The sequence below is a fragment of the Propithecus coquereli genome, unplaced genomic scaffold (genome assembly GCF_000956105.1).
Source record: "Propithecus coquereli isolate 6110/MARCELLA unplaced genomic scaffold, Pcoq_1.0 Scaffold81, whole genome shotgun sequence".
NCBI lineage: Eukaryota > Metazoa > Chordata > Mammalia > Primates > Indriidae > Propithecus > Propithecus coquereli.
In genome coordinates, this window is record NW_012154285.1 from 8,273,927 (window position 1) to 8,291,509 (window position 17,583).

At 44.8% G+C, this 17,583-nt stretch overlaps 1 protein-coding gene across 4 annotated transcripts in view; it reads right to left on the reverse strand.

The window, feature by feature from the left end:
* Nucleotides 1-17,583, reverse strand: part of TBX5 (T-box 5) — a 49,388-nt gene that overhangs the window by 14,317 nt on the left and 17,488 nt on the right. For all 4 annotated transcript variants that reach the window (XM_012663438.1, XM_012663435.1, XM_012663436.1 and 1 more), the window contains one exon: nucleotides 13,780-13,871. In XM_012663438.1, the coding sequence (XP_012518892.1) occupies nucleotides 13,780-13,871 (92 nt within the window). The remainder of the gene's footprint in view (nucleotides 1-13,779; nucleotides 13,872-17,583) is intronic.

The window sequence follows — 17,583 nt, forward strand, 5'->3', positions numbered from 1 at the left end:
TAAGTGATAATATTTGCAAAATTATGAATTTGTGGTACTAATTACAGTTCCTTCAATACAATTAAAATAAATGCTTAACTGTTAAAATCAAAGAGCACACCTGAAATCATCACATGTGCAAAGAGCTACAGGTAACACATTTTGAAAGATGTTGCATTAGCCCATTTTATCCTTTCTGTGACTCTACGAGGTAGGGATTGTTTTTGTTCCCATTTTACAGATTAGGAAACTGAGGTTCAGGGAGATGAAGCAACTTGCCCAAGGTCACACGACTAGAAAGAGACACAACCAGAATTCAAACCCAACCATCTCCTAATTCTTTCTATACTCTTTCCTAATTATTTCTTTTGATTTTTAAAACATATTATGCTTTTAGTGGAGCCAGTGTTTGGGGCCCAAGACTCCCTTCCCAATTCTTGTATCCCTCGGGGGTGTGAGTAGCCCATGCCCTTGTTTTTGTTTTTCATGAGAAAGCACGTCAGAGTGGCCAAGCAGGGGACAAGGAATGTCTGCCAAGTTTCCATGAGGCTGCAGACACCCTCATAGCACCCAGGGCTGCCCTAGCCCAGCTTTCTTGTGGTGTGCACCATCTCAGAACCAAACTGGAGCCACCCTAAGTAGCCACAGCAGTCAGAATCTTCCCCTGGGGCCCAGAGGCTGAAAGGAATGAAATTAGCTTTATAGCTCTTGCTTTGTGGTTCAAGCTACGTAATGGAAAAAAAAGAAGAAGAAGAAGAAAAATTATAATAATAATAAAACATTATAAAAGTTGTCAAATCTTGCTGGCAATTCTATTTAGGTCTGCTTAATTCAAGTACTGACCTGTCAGAGTGCCAAGAGGAAGGGAAAAAAAATCTCTTTTGGTTTTACATTTTTAATGAGGATGGTTATTTTTTTTAATTAAAGAAAATAACCCCTAAAAAATGTTGGCTGAGAGAATTTACAAGAGAATGTATCAATGGACTCCGTGGAATTCTCCGCTCCACTGCTGCCAAATTGCAAAATTACTCTCTGGAAAGGCCAAATTCTGCTTTTGATTACTAACACTCACAGAAGTGGGAAAGCAATATTATCCCCATAACCACTCGCCCCTCACAGCTTGTTTCTCTCCGAGGAGTCTGAAACATCATCCCTGCCATCAATCACGAACATCTCTTTTAGTGCCCGAAACGCAACGTTCCCTAGCCCTGTGGACACGTGTCGAAATGTGGGCACAGAAGGGTGAAGTGACTTCCCGATCGGTACAGGGTTACAGAGACAAAGAGGAGGAAATGTTAGAACCAAACAACAGCGGGTGATTTTCAGTGAGCTCAACAACGATCAGTCAAAGGAACAGTCAATCAAAGGTACGTGGTTAATACCCACATGGCAGAAATCCAAATCTCTGAAGTCCATGTGATGAGAAGATAAACTATTTTCCTCTACAGCTTAAGAGCATCACTGAAGAAGGAAGGGCACAAGAGAATTAAAGTGAAAGTTGAAAAGCTCCTGTGTCTCTGGGAATATGGGCAGCAATAGAGGGCTGGTTTTTCATCATCATCATCATCATCATCATCATCCTCATTCTCCTCCTCATCCATACTGGTTTTTTTTTTTGTTGTTTTGATATAGGGTCTTGCTCTGTTGTCACCCCGGGTAGAGTACAATGGCACCATTATAGCTCACAGCAACCTCAAATTCCTGGGCTCGAGTGATCCTCCTGCCTCAGCCTCCCAAGTAGCTGGGACTACAGGTGCATGTGACCACACCTGGCTAATTTTTCTATTTTTTGTAGAGACGGGGTCTCGCTCTAGCTCAGCCTGGTCTTGAACTCCTGGCCTCAAGCAATCCTCGTGCCCCAGCCTCCCAATGTGCTAGGATTACAGATGTGAGCCACTGTGCCTAGCCATGCTGTTCTTAAAGTGCCTCCTAACGTTCCAGCCACTATACTGGTTGACTTACATGCTTTCCCTCATTTCATGCTGGCGAGAACTTCATTTCATGGCTACAGTCAGACTTGCTTTAGTGATAAGGAAATGCAGGCTCAGAGATGTTAAGTAACTTGTCCCAGATCACACAGCTAAGGGGTAAAGCTCAGCTTCCCCCAGGGTCAGTCCGATTCCTATGCTCACGTCAACTGACTAATATTCGATAATAGGGAATCGTTTCCTGCACACCAACTGTCTGCAAACACAACCATCCTGCCATCTAAAGCATGCTGGTAATGACAGAGTTGGATATTGGCTACACCAGGGCAATGTCAAGATCTACTGGACAATCCTACTGTTGGTGGAGCCTTTAATTTACCAAATGTCAAATCTCACCAATGCTCTCTGCCGTGTCCACCAGCGGTACCTGCATCCCACAGACAAGCTCGGATCAGAGTCTGGGTTGCTCACGAGACACAAGCCGGGGTGCTGAGTATCTCAGCTCGCCCTGGGTACCAGACCCTGTAGTCCAGCTTCTCCCCAGCTCGGCCCCCCTCTCCCATTCTGTCCCACGTGAGCGAGTGCAATGAATGACGCCATTGTCGCCGAGTCTGGGTTGTAAAACGTTACAAGGGAATATTGAAGTCCACGGCCAAACTGCGTCCTCAGCCTCCAGCTAACGAACACCCCCGAGAACCTTTTCCACCGCAGCCGACTGAATCGGCCTTTTCACAGGAGCAGGTGGCAGAGGTGCTGGTGTGTTGGGCTGTTTTGTTTTGTTTTGTTTTGTTTTCCCCTGGTGATGCTTACCCAATTTCTGGCAGCCTTTTTCAAACAACCGAAAGCAGTACGTTGGGGCAAGGCTAGGGACTGTAAAATCCCTGTTCTCTTGGAGCAAATTCCTCTTCTCACTAGTCCTTTAATCTACAATTAAAATTTTTAAAAGGGCCACACGACCCCTTGAGAGTTTTCTTGGTTTATTAACTTTCTCATGCACTTGGGGAAGTTATTCTGCTCTAACACGCGTGGACACAGCAGGGACTGAGAACGGCACAGCCCGGGCGGGATCTAGCCCAGTGCAAATGATAAATAATCACTCCCTCCTTCGTGCCTACAAAGTGCTTTGGTCAGTTCACACCACACCAGCAAGCTGGAGAAGGGCAGTGCCATCTTGCTGGTGAGAACCAAGGTCACAAAGAAGTTATGTAAATTTCCCTGTGTTGATTCACCCAGGTCTTAGGGCTACACGACCTCAGGAGTGCTAAGAAACTCAAAAGCATCCCCCTCTCTGGCCTTGAGCACCCATCTCTCATGACAATTTTGATGTGAAGCTTTGAGTCACCCTAGCTAAATCTTTAGACAATACGATGCCAGGGTGGTAGCTTCGAGTTCAGGCTCTGAAGTCAGGCTGGGCGAATGTGCCTTCCTTCAGCATCCATTACCTTGGCCACTGGGTGTTGGCTAGGTTCTTCCTTTTTCTAACCTTCAGTTTCCTGTCTGTAAAATGGGGATGATAAAATAGCCACCTCTTGAAGTCGTCAAATGATACGATACATGGAAATGCTTAGCATATATCATGTACACATTGCTCAATAAACACTAGTTTGTACCTCACACGTTATTATATTTTAGATCAGAGGTTCTTACCCTGCAAGGGCTTTGAATGGTCTATGAACCCCTAAAATATCAAATATTTAGAGCTGATCAATTTTTCTGGGAAGAAGTCCATACTTGCATCAGCTACTCATAAGGGATCTGTGATTCAAAAAAGGGTTTTGACTGACACTAGAGGCAGCTCTGAAATCATGGGGGAAAGTTCTAGACAATTCATGACATCTCCCTTTGTCTCAATTTCTCTATTTGCAGAACAGCGGTGAGAGCAGAGGCCCATCTCACAGGATAGCTGCGAGCCCCAAAGGTAAAACCTGGATGTAAAACTACAAACATAAAAGGGCAGTAGCCAGGTGTGGTGGTGCACACCTGTGGTCCCAGCTACCGAGGAGGCTGAGGCGGGAGGATCACTTGAGCCCAGGAGGTCCAGGCTGCAGTGAGCTAGCATCACACCACTGCACTCCAGCCTGGGTGACAAAGTGAGACCCTGTCTCTAAAAAAAATTATTAAATAAAAAATAAAAGGTCAATCCAAGCTAAACTTTTGATAAGTTCACGGTAATAGTTTGTCAAACAGTCTAGCCAGGTATCTAGTACTGAACTGAACAGCTCAATATTTTAGTTCAGTCTTATAAAACTAAGAATTTCAACCTGTTTAACCATGTCTTAGTTTTAGTCTTTTTTTTTTTTATGATGTGGGGTGGTGGAGAGGAGGCTTCTGAGGTTGGCCTCAGCTCTTCCGGAAGCTGGAAGGCTCCGAGGGCCTGGACTAAATGACCTTCTCAGACTGCTTTCTGTAGTCAAAGAGATTGTCTTTAGCCTCCTTTGTTCTGAGGGAAATCATGTGGGGTCATTGGTCAAGCAGAAGTAAGTCAAGGACCTCCTGGTGACCTTTGGTTCAAATGATGGCCTAGGCACTGTCACCCAAAGATACGACTTCTGAAGGAATGTTAAATGTTCTGTGTGCTAATAAAAAACTCTGCCTCCCTCCCACCCCCCTCCAAAAAAAATTACAGAGGAATGGGTCTCTGGGAAAATAAAATTTTGATGTGAGGATATTAACCACTGGGGTGGGGTAGTTGGGAGAGAGGGCTTGGAGCGGGGGGAGTGGGGATGGACAAAGACATGGAAATCTCTCCACGCGAGTGGATTTCAAACTTGGCTATGAAGTATAAGCACCTGGGGAATTTTTTAAAAAAAATACTGACCACCCCCAGAGAGTCTGATGTCATTGTGCTGGGGAGCAGCCTGGACACTGGGAGCTTTAAAAGCTCCCCAGGAGAAAGAAGCCTTTCACAAGGGAACACACTGTACGATTCCGTTTATATAAAGTCCTATAACAGACAAAAACTAGCCTATAGTGGAAAAAACTCAGGACATCGATTGCTTGTGGCCGGGAGGAGGAGGCAGGGAGAGACTGGGACGGGGAATGAGAGAATTTTCTAGGGTGATGGGAATGTTCCATTTTTGGAAGGGGCTTGGGTTTCACAGGTATGCGCATGTGTCAAAAAGTGAAAGGTGTACTTAAGATTTGTGCCCTTCACCCTAGGCACACTTAACCTAAAATAAAGCATTGTGAACAGAAATTGAATTCTAGTTAACGCTGTGCAAGGTGAAGTGTTTAAGGGTAAAATGTACTCATGTCTGCAACTTAGTTTGAAATGCATCAGTAAAAATAAGGCTGGCTGGCTGGATGACACAGTAAACAGAAAACAAAATTTTAATTGTAGACTCTAAGCAGGCAGGACGTGGCTGCTCACCATACAATTCTTCCATGTTTCCTGTATGTCTTAGATTTTTCGTAATAAAACATTGTGGGGGGAGTATTATAGGTAATTCTAATGTTTAGCTGGAGTTGAGCACTAAGTACACATTTGGGCTCTGTTTCCAGAAAATTAGGTCATGCGTTCACCTGCACGTCATTCTTCATTCTCTAGGGCCAAGGGATTCCTCACGTGTCACAAGGGACACCTCCATCAGTCACCCGAGCCAATTTGTTGAAGGGTGGTTTCTGATAGGTCTCTGGAGCCACTGACTCGGCACCTCGGAGGGTGAGACCCAGAAATCTGCTTTTTAACAAGCTCCCCCAGGTAACTGTGATGTCTACCAAAAATCTGAGAAATGCTGCTCCAAAGTGGATGGGTGAAATTCAGACAACTCAATAGCAAAATAATAAATAATATTATTAAAAAATGGGCAAAGGACTTGAATAGACATTTCTCAAAAGAAGACACACAAACAGTCAACACGTATACAAGAAAATGCTCAACTTCACTACTCATCAGGGAAATGTCAATCAAAGCCACATGAATGCTAGAACAGCTATTATCAAAAAGACAAAAGATAACAAGTGTTGGCAAGGGTGTGCAGAAAAGGAACCCTTGTACACTGTTGGTAGAAATGTCATTTGGTACAGCCATTATGAAAAACAGTATAGATGTTCCCCCCCTCAAATTAAAAAATAGAGCTACCGTATGATCCAGCAGTCCCTCTTCTGGGTATATATCCAAAGGAAATGAAATCAGTGTCTTAAAGAGATATCTCTACTCCCACGATCATTGCAGCATTATTCACAAGAGCCAAGACATGGAAAGAAGTGTCCATCAATGGATGAATGGATAAAGAAAATGTGGTATATATACACAATAGAATGTTATTTAGCCTTTAGAAAAAAAAGAAGGAAATCTTCTCATTTGGGACAACGGGAATGAACCTGGAGGACATTACACTAAGTGAAATAAGCCAGACACAGAAAGATACATACCACATGACCTCCCTTATACGTGGAATCTAAAATAGTCAAACTCATAGCAGCAGAGAGTAGAACGGGGTTGCCAGGGGCTGGGGGGAGGGGGAAAGGATGGGGGAGATGTTTGTCAAGGGGATACAAAGTTTCAGTTATGCAGGAAGAATGGGTCTGGAGAGCTACTGCAGCAATGTGAATAGATTTAACAACGCTGTATCGCATACTGAAAATGTACTAAGAGGGTAGATCTTAAGTGCTATCACCACAAAAAAAAAAAAAACAGGAAAAGAGAATGGTAACTATGTAAGGTGACAGGTACAGAAATAAGCTTGATTGTGGTAATTATTTCACAGTGTTGACATATATCAAAACATTAAGTGGTACACCTTAAATATATGTAAGTTTTGTCAATTATGCCTCAATAAAGGTGGGGGGAAGATATGAAGTGGTGAGCGAGTTGCTCCCAGCACCGTCCCCGAATGGCAGGTGTGCTGGGGCGGGGGTGGGCAGGAAGGGCGGAGGCAATATTGCCGCTGGGTGGGGCCTGTTCAGAGCATCCACGTCCTTGACAGACAACAGTGATCCAAGACCCAGGACGGGCTCTTTTCAGACAAACCTCAATTTTACAACTTCACTTAGGCTGTCTCAGCTTCCCAAACACAACCGCTCTCTTGTTTGACACACACGCACGCCTCTCTGGAGGAAGCCGTGTGGCCGGGCAAAATTACAGCAGTAAGTGGGAGTTCATGCCATCTCCAGCACGTCGTCTTGGAAATCGCTTCCCGTTAATTGGGCATTTGGATTACCTTGAACCACAAGCATCAAGACATGAGAGCGCTAAGCCTTGGGTTTGAAAAAAATGATCATTTGAGGTTAGGAGCCGAAAATTAATTTAAAATCAGGAAGGAAGGGATAGAGGAGGGAAGGCTCAAATGGAAAGATTTTAAGTTTCAGGAGTTCCAGACCCTGTAAGTCCTTTGAAATTGTTTGAAATTTTTTCTGTTTATGTAGTATGAGTTTTTCAGAGGGTCTCTCGCTTTAATTTGATTTTCAAAAGGGGGTCTTAGATCCAGTTTAGGAAGCCCCACCCTAGAGGAACAAGTTGGGTATTGCACCCACAGAGGTGGGGGAGAATGGTCAGTTTCTACTATGGGTGCGAAGAGTCCCCTGATGTTCAGGAACTGGAGCTGAGTGATGAGTGGGCTTCGGTCTAGCTCAGACCTCCTGGGCTCCAAATGTTCCACTCTGGTTGGGTGGCTCAAAGCCCAGGCCAGTTAAAGCAGAGCCCCAGGGTCCCCCAGCTCCAGAGACCACCTACCCCAATGCGTCAGCAACACACCAAGACAGGAAGGAGGGAAAGACGACTTCATTCCTTCCAAGAAGAACTCTGAGGCCACCCAAGTCCCCCAAGCCACAATCTGCTAGTCCCCTAATAATGTTCCATAAATACAGCTTAGGGTGAAAAGACCAGTCACTGCTTATGACCATTCTGTGTGAGGTGAAGCAAGAAGTACCAAGGTAAGTATTTTGCTGCTGCTCATTCCAATTCTGGGGTGTGACGTTACAAGGAGACAAGCAGCAGCCTGGCATAGTGTAACAGAAAAGAGGTTCTCTCCATCCTGAAGAAACCAAGCTGCAGCCAGGCAGGCCTATGCATCTGAAGTAGCTGCATGACCCTGGCCAAATGCAGCTGGCTTCACCAGGACCATGTCTCAACACCTAACAGCGATCCAGCGTCACGCTGAGCCAGACATCGTGCTACGTGCTTTTGTGATGCTGGGGCATTGTTAAAATGCATGGCACATTCTCTGACACTCCTTCCAGGTTGAGAAGGGATCCTTGTCCCTCCTCCTTGAATCGGGGCTCACCTTAGTGAGTCACATTCAACCAACAGAATGCAGCGGAAGTGACACTACGTGACTTCCAAGGCGACATCAGTGAAGTCCAGGCAGCTTCTGCCACCATGGAAGAGTCCAAGTACCCTGAGTACTTGGAGAAGCCATGCTCAGCGGCTCCAGGGGACAGCCAGCTGAGGTCCCAGCCAAAAGCCAGCATTGCCCATGGGTCATAGGAGTGCACCAAGCTCGATGTCCAGCCTGACCTACCTTCAGATACTTGCACCCCAGCCAACACCTGCCTGCCAACAAGAACTGCTCAACTGAGTCCTTCCCAAATGCATGCCTGGCCCACAAATCATGAACAAAACAAAGCGCCTTCTTGTTTCACCTTGCACACGAGGGTGACCAGCCATGCCTGGTTTCTTCGCCATAAGCAGCATTTATGGAGCACTGCTGGGAGCCAGCAGATTGCAACTATAGGAAACTTGGGGACTTTGATAGTCACAGAGCTCCTCACAGAAGGACTGAGGTTGCCTGTGCGTCCTCACCTCTTTAGTGGGCTGCTGATGCATTGGGGCGTGGGGGTGGAGAAGTCATCTCGGGAGCTGGGGTGCCCCGAGGCCCTGCTGTGGCTGATCTGGATTTGGTATCACACACAGAAAGCAGATGGGATGGTTTGGGAAGCCAGGGCTTCCCAGTGAGTCAGAGTTAAGTTTGCGAGTCATTTGTGATATAGCAATGGTAACCAGCACACGTGCATGACCTCATTGCACCTTTGCAACAGCCCCGGAGGTAAGTAGGCTCTGTAATTATCTCCCTTTTCACAGGCGAGGAAACAGAGGCTCCATGGCGCAGGGGAGCCCTGAAGTCACTCGGTGTGGCAGCCCGGACCCTAACTCCAGAGCCTGCTTCCTATCTGTGGACCCTGCTCCTACGTGTGTTGATTCATCTTTGCATCCCCAGTGCCTGGCATACAATAAGCACTTAATAAATGTGTCAGTTGAATAAACAGATAAATAGATCAAAAACTGAATAACTAAATGGGTCTCTGGGATCAGTTTCCCCTTCTGCAAAAGGAGGCAGTTGGACCAGATGCTGCCTCCTGAGGCCCCTGCTGTCTCCAGAATTCCATGCTTCTGGGAGCAACTCTCCTCACAGCGGCACCTGTCACAGTGCCACTCCAGCTGGCTCAGAGATCTTCAGAATCTGACCCTAATCTAGTCCCCTCGACTTCGAGACTGCTGCTCTCTCCTCCCTGCTCCAACCCAGAAAAACCCTTCTTCCCAGCAGATTCCAATCCCACGCCCCCCTACATGGTCTACTTCCATCCTCGCCATAAAGCCTCCCCAGCCCCGGTCCCAGTTCAGAACTTGTCCAAATACATTTTGAAGATGGAAGCCAAGTTCAAAGAAGGGAATGTGCTAGGAAAAACAAGGGCCTAGACTATTCCAAACAGCAATGGGGCCCCCAAATCTCGTTTAATACGTGGTTGAGCTTTTATGTGTATTTTATTGTTTGCATATTATCTTGACAGTGGTCCTGAAATCTTAATACCAGCTTTACTGCTATTTGGTTAATATTTTCTCTTTAATCAGCCTGGAATTGACTCCCTTCCCTTCCCTCTCTCCCACACTCATTTCCTTCTTTTCTTCCTTCCTGAGAACTTCGTCTCATTCTAAGCAATAACATCTGTGAAATCACAGGCCCGATGTGTCTATGCACCAAAACCATCCCCACCGTCACCAGTCTAGGGGTACAGCAATTTGGGGAAATATTGGCTTTTAGGAGAAGATGTTTTTAAGCCACAAATTAACCTTTCTAAATAACCTTGGCACACCTTTTCACGGGTCTGCTAGAGACAGGATGTTTAAATGATTTTATTTTCTCCTTTGTGCTTTTCCATAGCTCTCACATTTTTATAATAAGCAGTGATTGCTTCTGTAACTAGAAACCATACATGCATGTTGAAAAATAACTAAGACATCATCTGCATTTTCCAAACACAGGGAGTTGGGCCAAGAGATAGTGGGGTGAGTGCCCAGACATTTGCCAAGCACATCCAAAGGTTATTTATGTGGAATAACTTTGAGGTAATGCTCAGCTCTCCATAACCTCACTTCGCTCCCTTCTTCCAATTGTTGGAATTAGAGGAAATTTCATCCCTCCTGCGTTTCTCCCGGAGCCAGCTGTCACCGGGTGTGTGGGGGACAGGAAACAGGATTACAAGATTAACAGTGAGCCTGCCGTTCCCGCTGGGCCGTTATCACGGCTGACTCCGGAGAGCCGTATTCTCCACTTGTCACTACCTACTGCAACCTGGGGGTTGGGACTCTAGCCCAGAATAAATCCTGAACAAGGGAAAAACTGGGAGTCATGTGGAGTTTTCCCCAAAGCCGGGTCAATTTTGCTGAAGGTAGACCAGGAATCCAGCTCCTTTAGGCATTTTCTCGTGCAAATCTTAGAGCAACCCTAGAAAGTGGAGGCTGTATTTCTTTACGCCCCTTTTGCAGGCGAGGATATTGAGGCTCCATGAGGTTAGATCACTTACCCAAGGTCACATGCTGATAAAATGCAGAGCAAGAACTGACCCTGGGTTTGTCGGCCTCCAAAGCCTTCTGTTGGAGCATCACTCCCTTCCTTCCCCAAGGATGTGTCTAGAGAACCAGGCCTGTGTACTCCCCCAACCTGGTTAGGTCAGCCCCCTAGCCCCCACCCACCACCACGCCACTCCTAACATGGTCACAAAAACACACATGCTCTTAGGCTGACAGTGTTGATCAGTGTCAACTACTGAGCATCTCCTGGTGACCAGCCACCTCCTTCCTCCCTTCTGTCTGCAAAGTTTCTACCCAGGAAAGAAACCTAGGTAAGTTCTCAATCTGCAATAATTTGAGGAATGGTTAGGACAGCCAATACAGACCAAAGAAGAGTCATCTGCCTAAATATCTAAACAGTTGTGTTGTCTAGAGCTTAAGGAGAGACTTCCCTGAATCACTGACATTTGACGTCTCAAACACCTGAGCGTCCCCACCTGTCTGTCCTTGCATGTCTGTCATCTGTCTGATCAGCTTCCAAAGTGCACGGCCCTGACCTGACATAGAGAGGCTGTGGGGGGTCCTGGGAAGAGACACACGCTGACCACGTGGTCTGTGGCCAGGGAAAGCTTCTTGGAAGGAGGAAGAGCTACCAAGAGGCCCGGCGATGGTTGGACAGTGCCAGGTGAAGGAGGAAGGGAGAGTTAGAGGCAGATCGAATGTGCGTTCAAAGGGCCAAAAATAAAGGGAAGAACACAGGTTTGGAGCATCTCCTTTAGCATGCTTGGAATGTATCAGGGGGACACTGGTGAGGGACAAAGGTGGAGGGGGGCCGACCAGACAAAGGAGTCTGGACCTTATACTGGGGGCAACAGGGGGCTTGAATGTGTTCTCCATTGCAGAGTGACCTTGTCTGATTTGTGTTTTACAAAGATCTCGAGAAAGTTCGGAAGGAGAACGGGACTGAATTTGGTCTAAGTCAGTTAGGAGGCTGTGGCTGGTTAGCATGGGGGTGGCTGAAATTAGCAGCCTAGCAGGAGAAGGGGGCAAATTCTGAGATATCTTAAGACAGTAGAATCAGGCCTGGTGCGGTGGCTCATGCCTGTAATCTCAGCACTTTGGGAGGCTGAGGTGGGAGGATCGCTTGAGGCCAGGAGTTGGAGACCAGTCTGAGCAACAGAACAAGACCCCATCTCTACAAAAAATAAAAATTAGCTGGGCATGGTGGTGTGTGCCTGTAGTCCCAGCTACTTGGAAGGCTGGGGCAGGAGGATCACTTGAGCCCAGGAATTTGAGGCTGCAGTGAGCTATGATCATACTGCTGTACTCCAGCCTGGGCAACAGAGTGAGACCCTATCTCAAAAAAAAGAGAAAAAGACGAAGGTTGAATCAGTAGGACATGGTAACTAGTTAAGTTTGAGGGGCTGATCTGAGATGCCCTAAATCCATTGTTCTTTCCCTACTCTTGACCTTGTGGGAAGGAGGGAAGAAGTGAGAGAAGATGAAACCCTTCGACTGCAGGCTTGAACGGGGCAGTTTCCCTTCAGTTCCCACCTGCACAGCCTGTAAGTCTGGGACATGACTTTGTGTGGCAATGACTAAGCTGCCTTAATGGCAAATACCCATCAGAATGGGATAGGAATGAAAACTTGGCACTCTGAGCCTAGCTCGGTCCATAAATAATTAGACCCCTCTCAGCTAAAATGTGATATTTGTTGTCAACTTTTCCACTGACCATATGACTAAATCAAACTCCAATTTTGAAATGTTGATGCTTAAAACAACAACAACAAAAAACTTCTTTAAATAATAATCTAAGAACCTGCCTAGGCCACAGAAAGCACCTTTTAAATCCACAACCATGAAGGAAACCAACTATGAACACAGAAATGCATAGGAGTCTGATGTATGTGTGCACACTTGAACGTAATGTCCTTTTTTTTATTATTATTTAAATTTTTAGAGAAGGGATCCCACTATCTCGCCCAGGCTGGAGTGCAGTGGCTATTCACAGTCATGATTCTAGCACATTTCAGCCTCAAACTCCTGGGCTAAAGCGATCCTCCTGCCCCAGCCTCCCGAGTAGCTGGGACTCCAGGCACACACCCCTGTGCCCAGCTTTATTTTTTAAAAGCATGCAAAATTAGATCTGGTAAGCCTGCTATCTAAAAACAATTTCTCCATGGCCTGTCTTTCTAAACCCAACGTTAAAACCACAAAGCTAAGGCCTTTCTTTCCCTTTCTCTTTCTTATTCTCTTGTCTTTCTTTGAATAAGTATGTCTGTCTATCTGCCCGACTCTCCCTTTTCGTGTCTTCCAGAAAGAATAAGGAAAAACATCCGAAATGACCTCATTTTGTTTTGAAACACTAAACCCACCAACAGGAAAAAAAAAAAAGAAAGAAAAAAAGAAAAGTAAAGAAAAAAAAAATCTCTTCTTGGTCAAAGGAATCAAGATGTATTTCTAATTCTGTCGCCATATGGTAAGTTATTTTGGAAGCACGTCAAGAGGTAGAGAGAATGTTTGACAAAATTGGCAATGCTCGTACAGCCCTTTCAAATCAGACCAAATTCCCACTCTGTGCGTTTGCTGCAGGGCCTCCTATCCATCATATCAGCGACTATGACCACAGGATATGTAAAAATACCGAGCAATTTTTAGCACCAGCTTCCAATCCTCCAGTGCCCTGGACACCACATGGTGTCAAATTCGTCTGTATTTCACCCCCAGGAAATCAAGCCATTAACTTCTCTTTCATTTACCAAGAGCTGTGGCCAAAAACAAAAGCGTGTATCGGCTGTGACTTCAGGGAAGAAAAAGAGAAAAGGTTTCACTACAGGGAGAGAGACAGGAAAAATAGAAGAGAGAACGTTGTCGCTTTTGTTCCCTAGGCAGATGGAGAATGCCAAACTCCCGGGACCCTTCTCCACACCAGGAAGTTCACTTGTCTCATGGTGGCAACCACACATGAGGGTTATCAGAAAGTGGGACAGAGAGGGGGGTTGTTCTCCCAGTTTCTCTGTGCCTGGGGTTCTATGGGCAGGGAGGCAGGTGGAGAGTGGTGCCAGCTTGGCTGCCGGCTCACCTGGGGCATCTGGGGGCTGTGTGCAGATGGGGAAGGTAGGGGGAGCTCCCCCTTCCTACCTTTGCATTCTCGACATTCTGTGCAGCTCCATGTCATCGCTGCCCCGGAATCCTTTGGCGAAGGGATTGTTCTCGATCTTTAATTGCGTGATCTGAAGGAAAGAGGGAGAGGGAGCGAGAGCTGGTTTTCACTTGATTGCTACAAGACCACCTCGGGACATGAGCTAATAATAAATGTCATGGAAACGCAGCTTCTGGCAACCAAAAGAAGCAAATTAAGTCAGGCACGTCAACGGGACCCACCACTTCATTCAAGTGGAGGCTTTGAAAAATGTCCTCCCTCTCACTGCTTTTAAAAGGGGAAAAAACCTGGATTTGGTTTTCCCATTAATTGGAGTCATACTCTGCATCATTCCAGCCGGATTTCTTTCTTTTCTTCCTTTCCTTTCCTTTTTTTTCCTTCTTTCTTTCTTTCATTCATTCTTTCTTTCTCTTCTTTTCTTTTCTATTCTTTTTTCTCTTTCTTTCTCTCTTTCTCTTTCTCTTTCTTTCTTTTCCTTCCTTCCTCTTTCTTTCTTTCCCTCCCTCCTTTCCTTTCCTTTCCTTTCTTTTTCCTTCTTTCCTTCCTTCCTTTTTTTCCTTTTTAAATCTTGGCATTTCGTGTTGCAAACACAGTCTAGGCCTCAACACTTGGACCCCCTTCCTCTGGAAAGCTGTTCATGTTGACATTGTTTTTGCACATCCGGCGGTGTGGTAATCTCCATTTGGAAGGGTTGGCCCCGTCGCATGTTTCTGGAGAAAACATGTCATGATTATTGCTTTCAAAAATGCTACAATGCCTCATTTCATGTTTATTTCATAGTTTCACAGAGTTTGCTAGCTCAGGTGGAAAATGGTCCCTAATAAAATAAACACCAACGTACATAATGATAACTTATATGATAATTACTGCACCACACCAGACCTCTTTAATGTCCTAGGCAAGGAAGAGAGAGCTCTAGCTTAGAAATCTGTGCTGCAGCGTACAAAGCTTGGTAGTAGAACAGGGTCTTTTTGAACAGTTTGTTTCCAGGCCCAGAACTTTAATTTAAACCATCAACACATTATATTAATATTCACGTGAATGCACAGTAGCAGGCCCAGGTGACAGAATGCATCCATATGGAGATTGCTAAAAATTGCATGTGAATTCAGTTTTCATGTATAGAATCACATTAGAGACACCAGGGCCACAGTACTCAAACTTCAGTCATTCAAGGTTTCTCTTCACGATCATTGCTCTACCTATTACAGAGCACTCGTACACTGGCTTGCTTAATATTTTTATTTAAATCAAATCACTTTTTAAATTCATTTCACACAGAAATACTGTATCACTTCTCTGTATGACAAACCAGAATCACTTGCTATTCAGTGAAAAAAAAACCAATATATCAAATTGTCTCTACTGGTGCCCAAAGTCTGCCTGTTCTTTGTTGCAAGGGGAGATCAGACACTTCCAGAGAAGTATTTAATGCAAACTCTTACTGAACCAGGACTCTCTGATACAAAACTAAAGAGATAATTGAAAAGCGAACAACTTTCTCTGTGATTTCATCATAGTCAAGTGTCCCTAAAAATCATCTCACCTACTCCAGTAGTATATTTATAGACTTCTGAAAAACTGTCCTGGGGTGATAAATGAATGTACCTCTAATTTCTTCATTTGAAGAGGGGCATTCTTGTCTGTTCTGTTTTCTGGAAGAGAGGACTGATAAGGTTTGCCTCTAACTCCAAGACTCTATAATGAACACATAATTACTATTTAATGCATGTATGTATAACATGTGTGTGTTCACAATAAAAATATAAATCTACTTAACTTTTTTAAAATATATGATTCCAAAGATCTGACATTCTGGAAAAGGCCAAACCAAGTAACGTAAAAAGATCAGTTGTTGCCAGAGATTGAGGGGAGGGAAGGATGGACAGGCGGAACACAGGATTTTTAAGGCAATTACAATATGCTATACTATACTGTCATGGTGGAGACACGTCATCATACATTTGTCCAAACCCATAGAACATACAACACCATGAGTGAACCCTGATGTGAACTATGGACTTTGGGTGACAACGATATGTCACTGTAGGCTCATCAATTGTAACAAATGTCCCACTCTGGTGGGGAATGTTGATGGTGGGGGAGGCTGGAGGTGGGGAAAGGGGATGTATCAGACCTCCCTGAACTTCCCACTCCACTTTGCTGTGAACCTAAAAGTGCTCTAAAAAATAAAGCCTATTTCAAAATACTTTTGAAAATATGCACGTATATATCTGTACATGTGTGTGCGTGCGTATTTGTGTATACATTCCCGCCTCTCTCTTTTTTTTTAAACTTTTCCCATTCCTGCAGCTTTCGGATTTTGCCTTGACTCTTCAGAATGAGTAGAAGAGTCTATAAAATCCTTTTGGAAAACCAGTCATTCTCTAAGATGTGCACTCCTGAATTCAGTTGTATTTTAAGAGTCTAAAAGCCCATCACTAATGGGACTTACTTTCGCACCCAGGCTTTGTCACAATAAAATGCCACCCAATTGACCATAAGTCATGTTTTTAAATGAACTAACAAAAAGTTAAGTGAAAAATAGATCATTTAAAAAGGAGTGTCACAGCCTGAGCAACATAGTGAAACCTCATTTCTACAAAAAATAGAGAAATTAGCCTGGCATGGTGGCACATGCCTGTAATCCCAGCACTTTGGGAGGTTGAGGCAGGAGGATCGCTTGAGTCCAGAAGTGAGCTATGATCTCAACACGGCACGCCAGCCTGGGTGACAGAGCAAGACCCTGTCTCGAAATAAATAAATAAATAAAAATAAAAAGGAGACGAGGAAATCCTCCCCCCTTCTCACCATGTACCCCACCCCATCTCACCAAAGCGAATGTGGAAGACAGTGAGGGTGTGGCATCAGGGTGGAATCAGTGCCCAGTCCACAATGTCACTGAACCACCAAGAACTCAGGACAAGAAACTGTCCCAAGGAAAAAAAAAAAGAAAAGGGTGAATTTTATTTTATCAGCAAAAACCTTTTGCTCAAATCCATTCCTTGCACTTCAAGCAGGCTTGCTCCTCCCTAGTTCCTAGGCTTATCACTATAGCTTGCAAAAACATCATTGAATACGATAAGCACAGTTTGCTACATATATGCTTAGGTATGTGGATCTTACATACGACTTCTTCTGCAGACTAAGTATACCGGCCTACAAGACATAAAAATTACCCTGGAGAAATGTTAACATACACGCTTATCTGCAGGTGAAAATAGCTGTCTTATTTTGTATATATCTGCTCCCAAACTATAATCCTGTTTATAAAATTCCCTTCCGGATACGCCGCGTGTTAGCTCCTGAGTACACGTACTGATACACCTGGATGCCCGGGTGCTACCAAAAGGCCCCATTGCGACTGCCTTCTATTCACCATACAAATGTACTCCCTTCAAAATCAACATAAAACCGGATATCCGGGGGAGAGTTGGGGGGTGGGGGAAAACGAATATAAATGCCAGCTCCAACCTCATAAGACAGAGGTTGTAAAAATTAATGAGAATAATTGTTGTGAATTCTCGCTTTTGAAAAAAATAAAAAAAATTTAAAAAACCCTCACGAGGGCCAAAAATCTTAATTATGTCTCTCTATTAAGGGTTCATTTCCTGGTCCCAACCAGAGAGCTCATACCTCATAAATATAGACCTCTTACACAATGATTTAAGCAGGAGGAAAATGCCTTTTAATGGCAAAGTGAGTTAATATCGGGGGATAGTCTTGCTTGCATACACAGCCATTGTTGCAAGAACAGGGAAATGAAATGCCCACGTGACCTT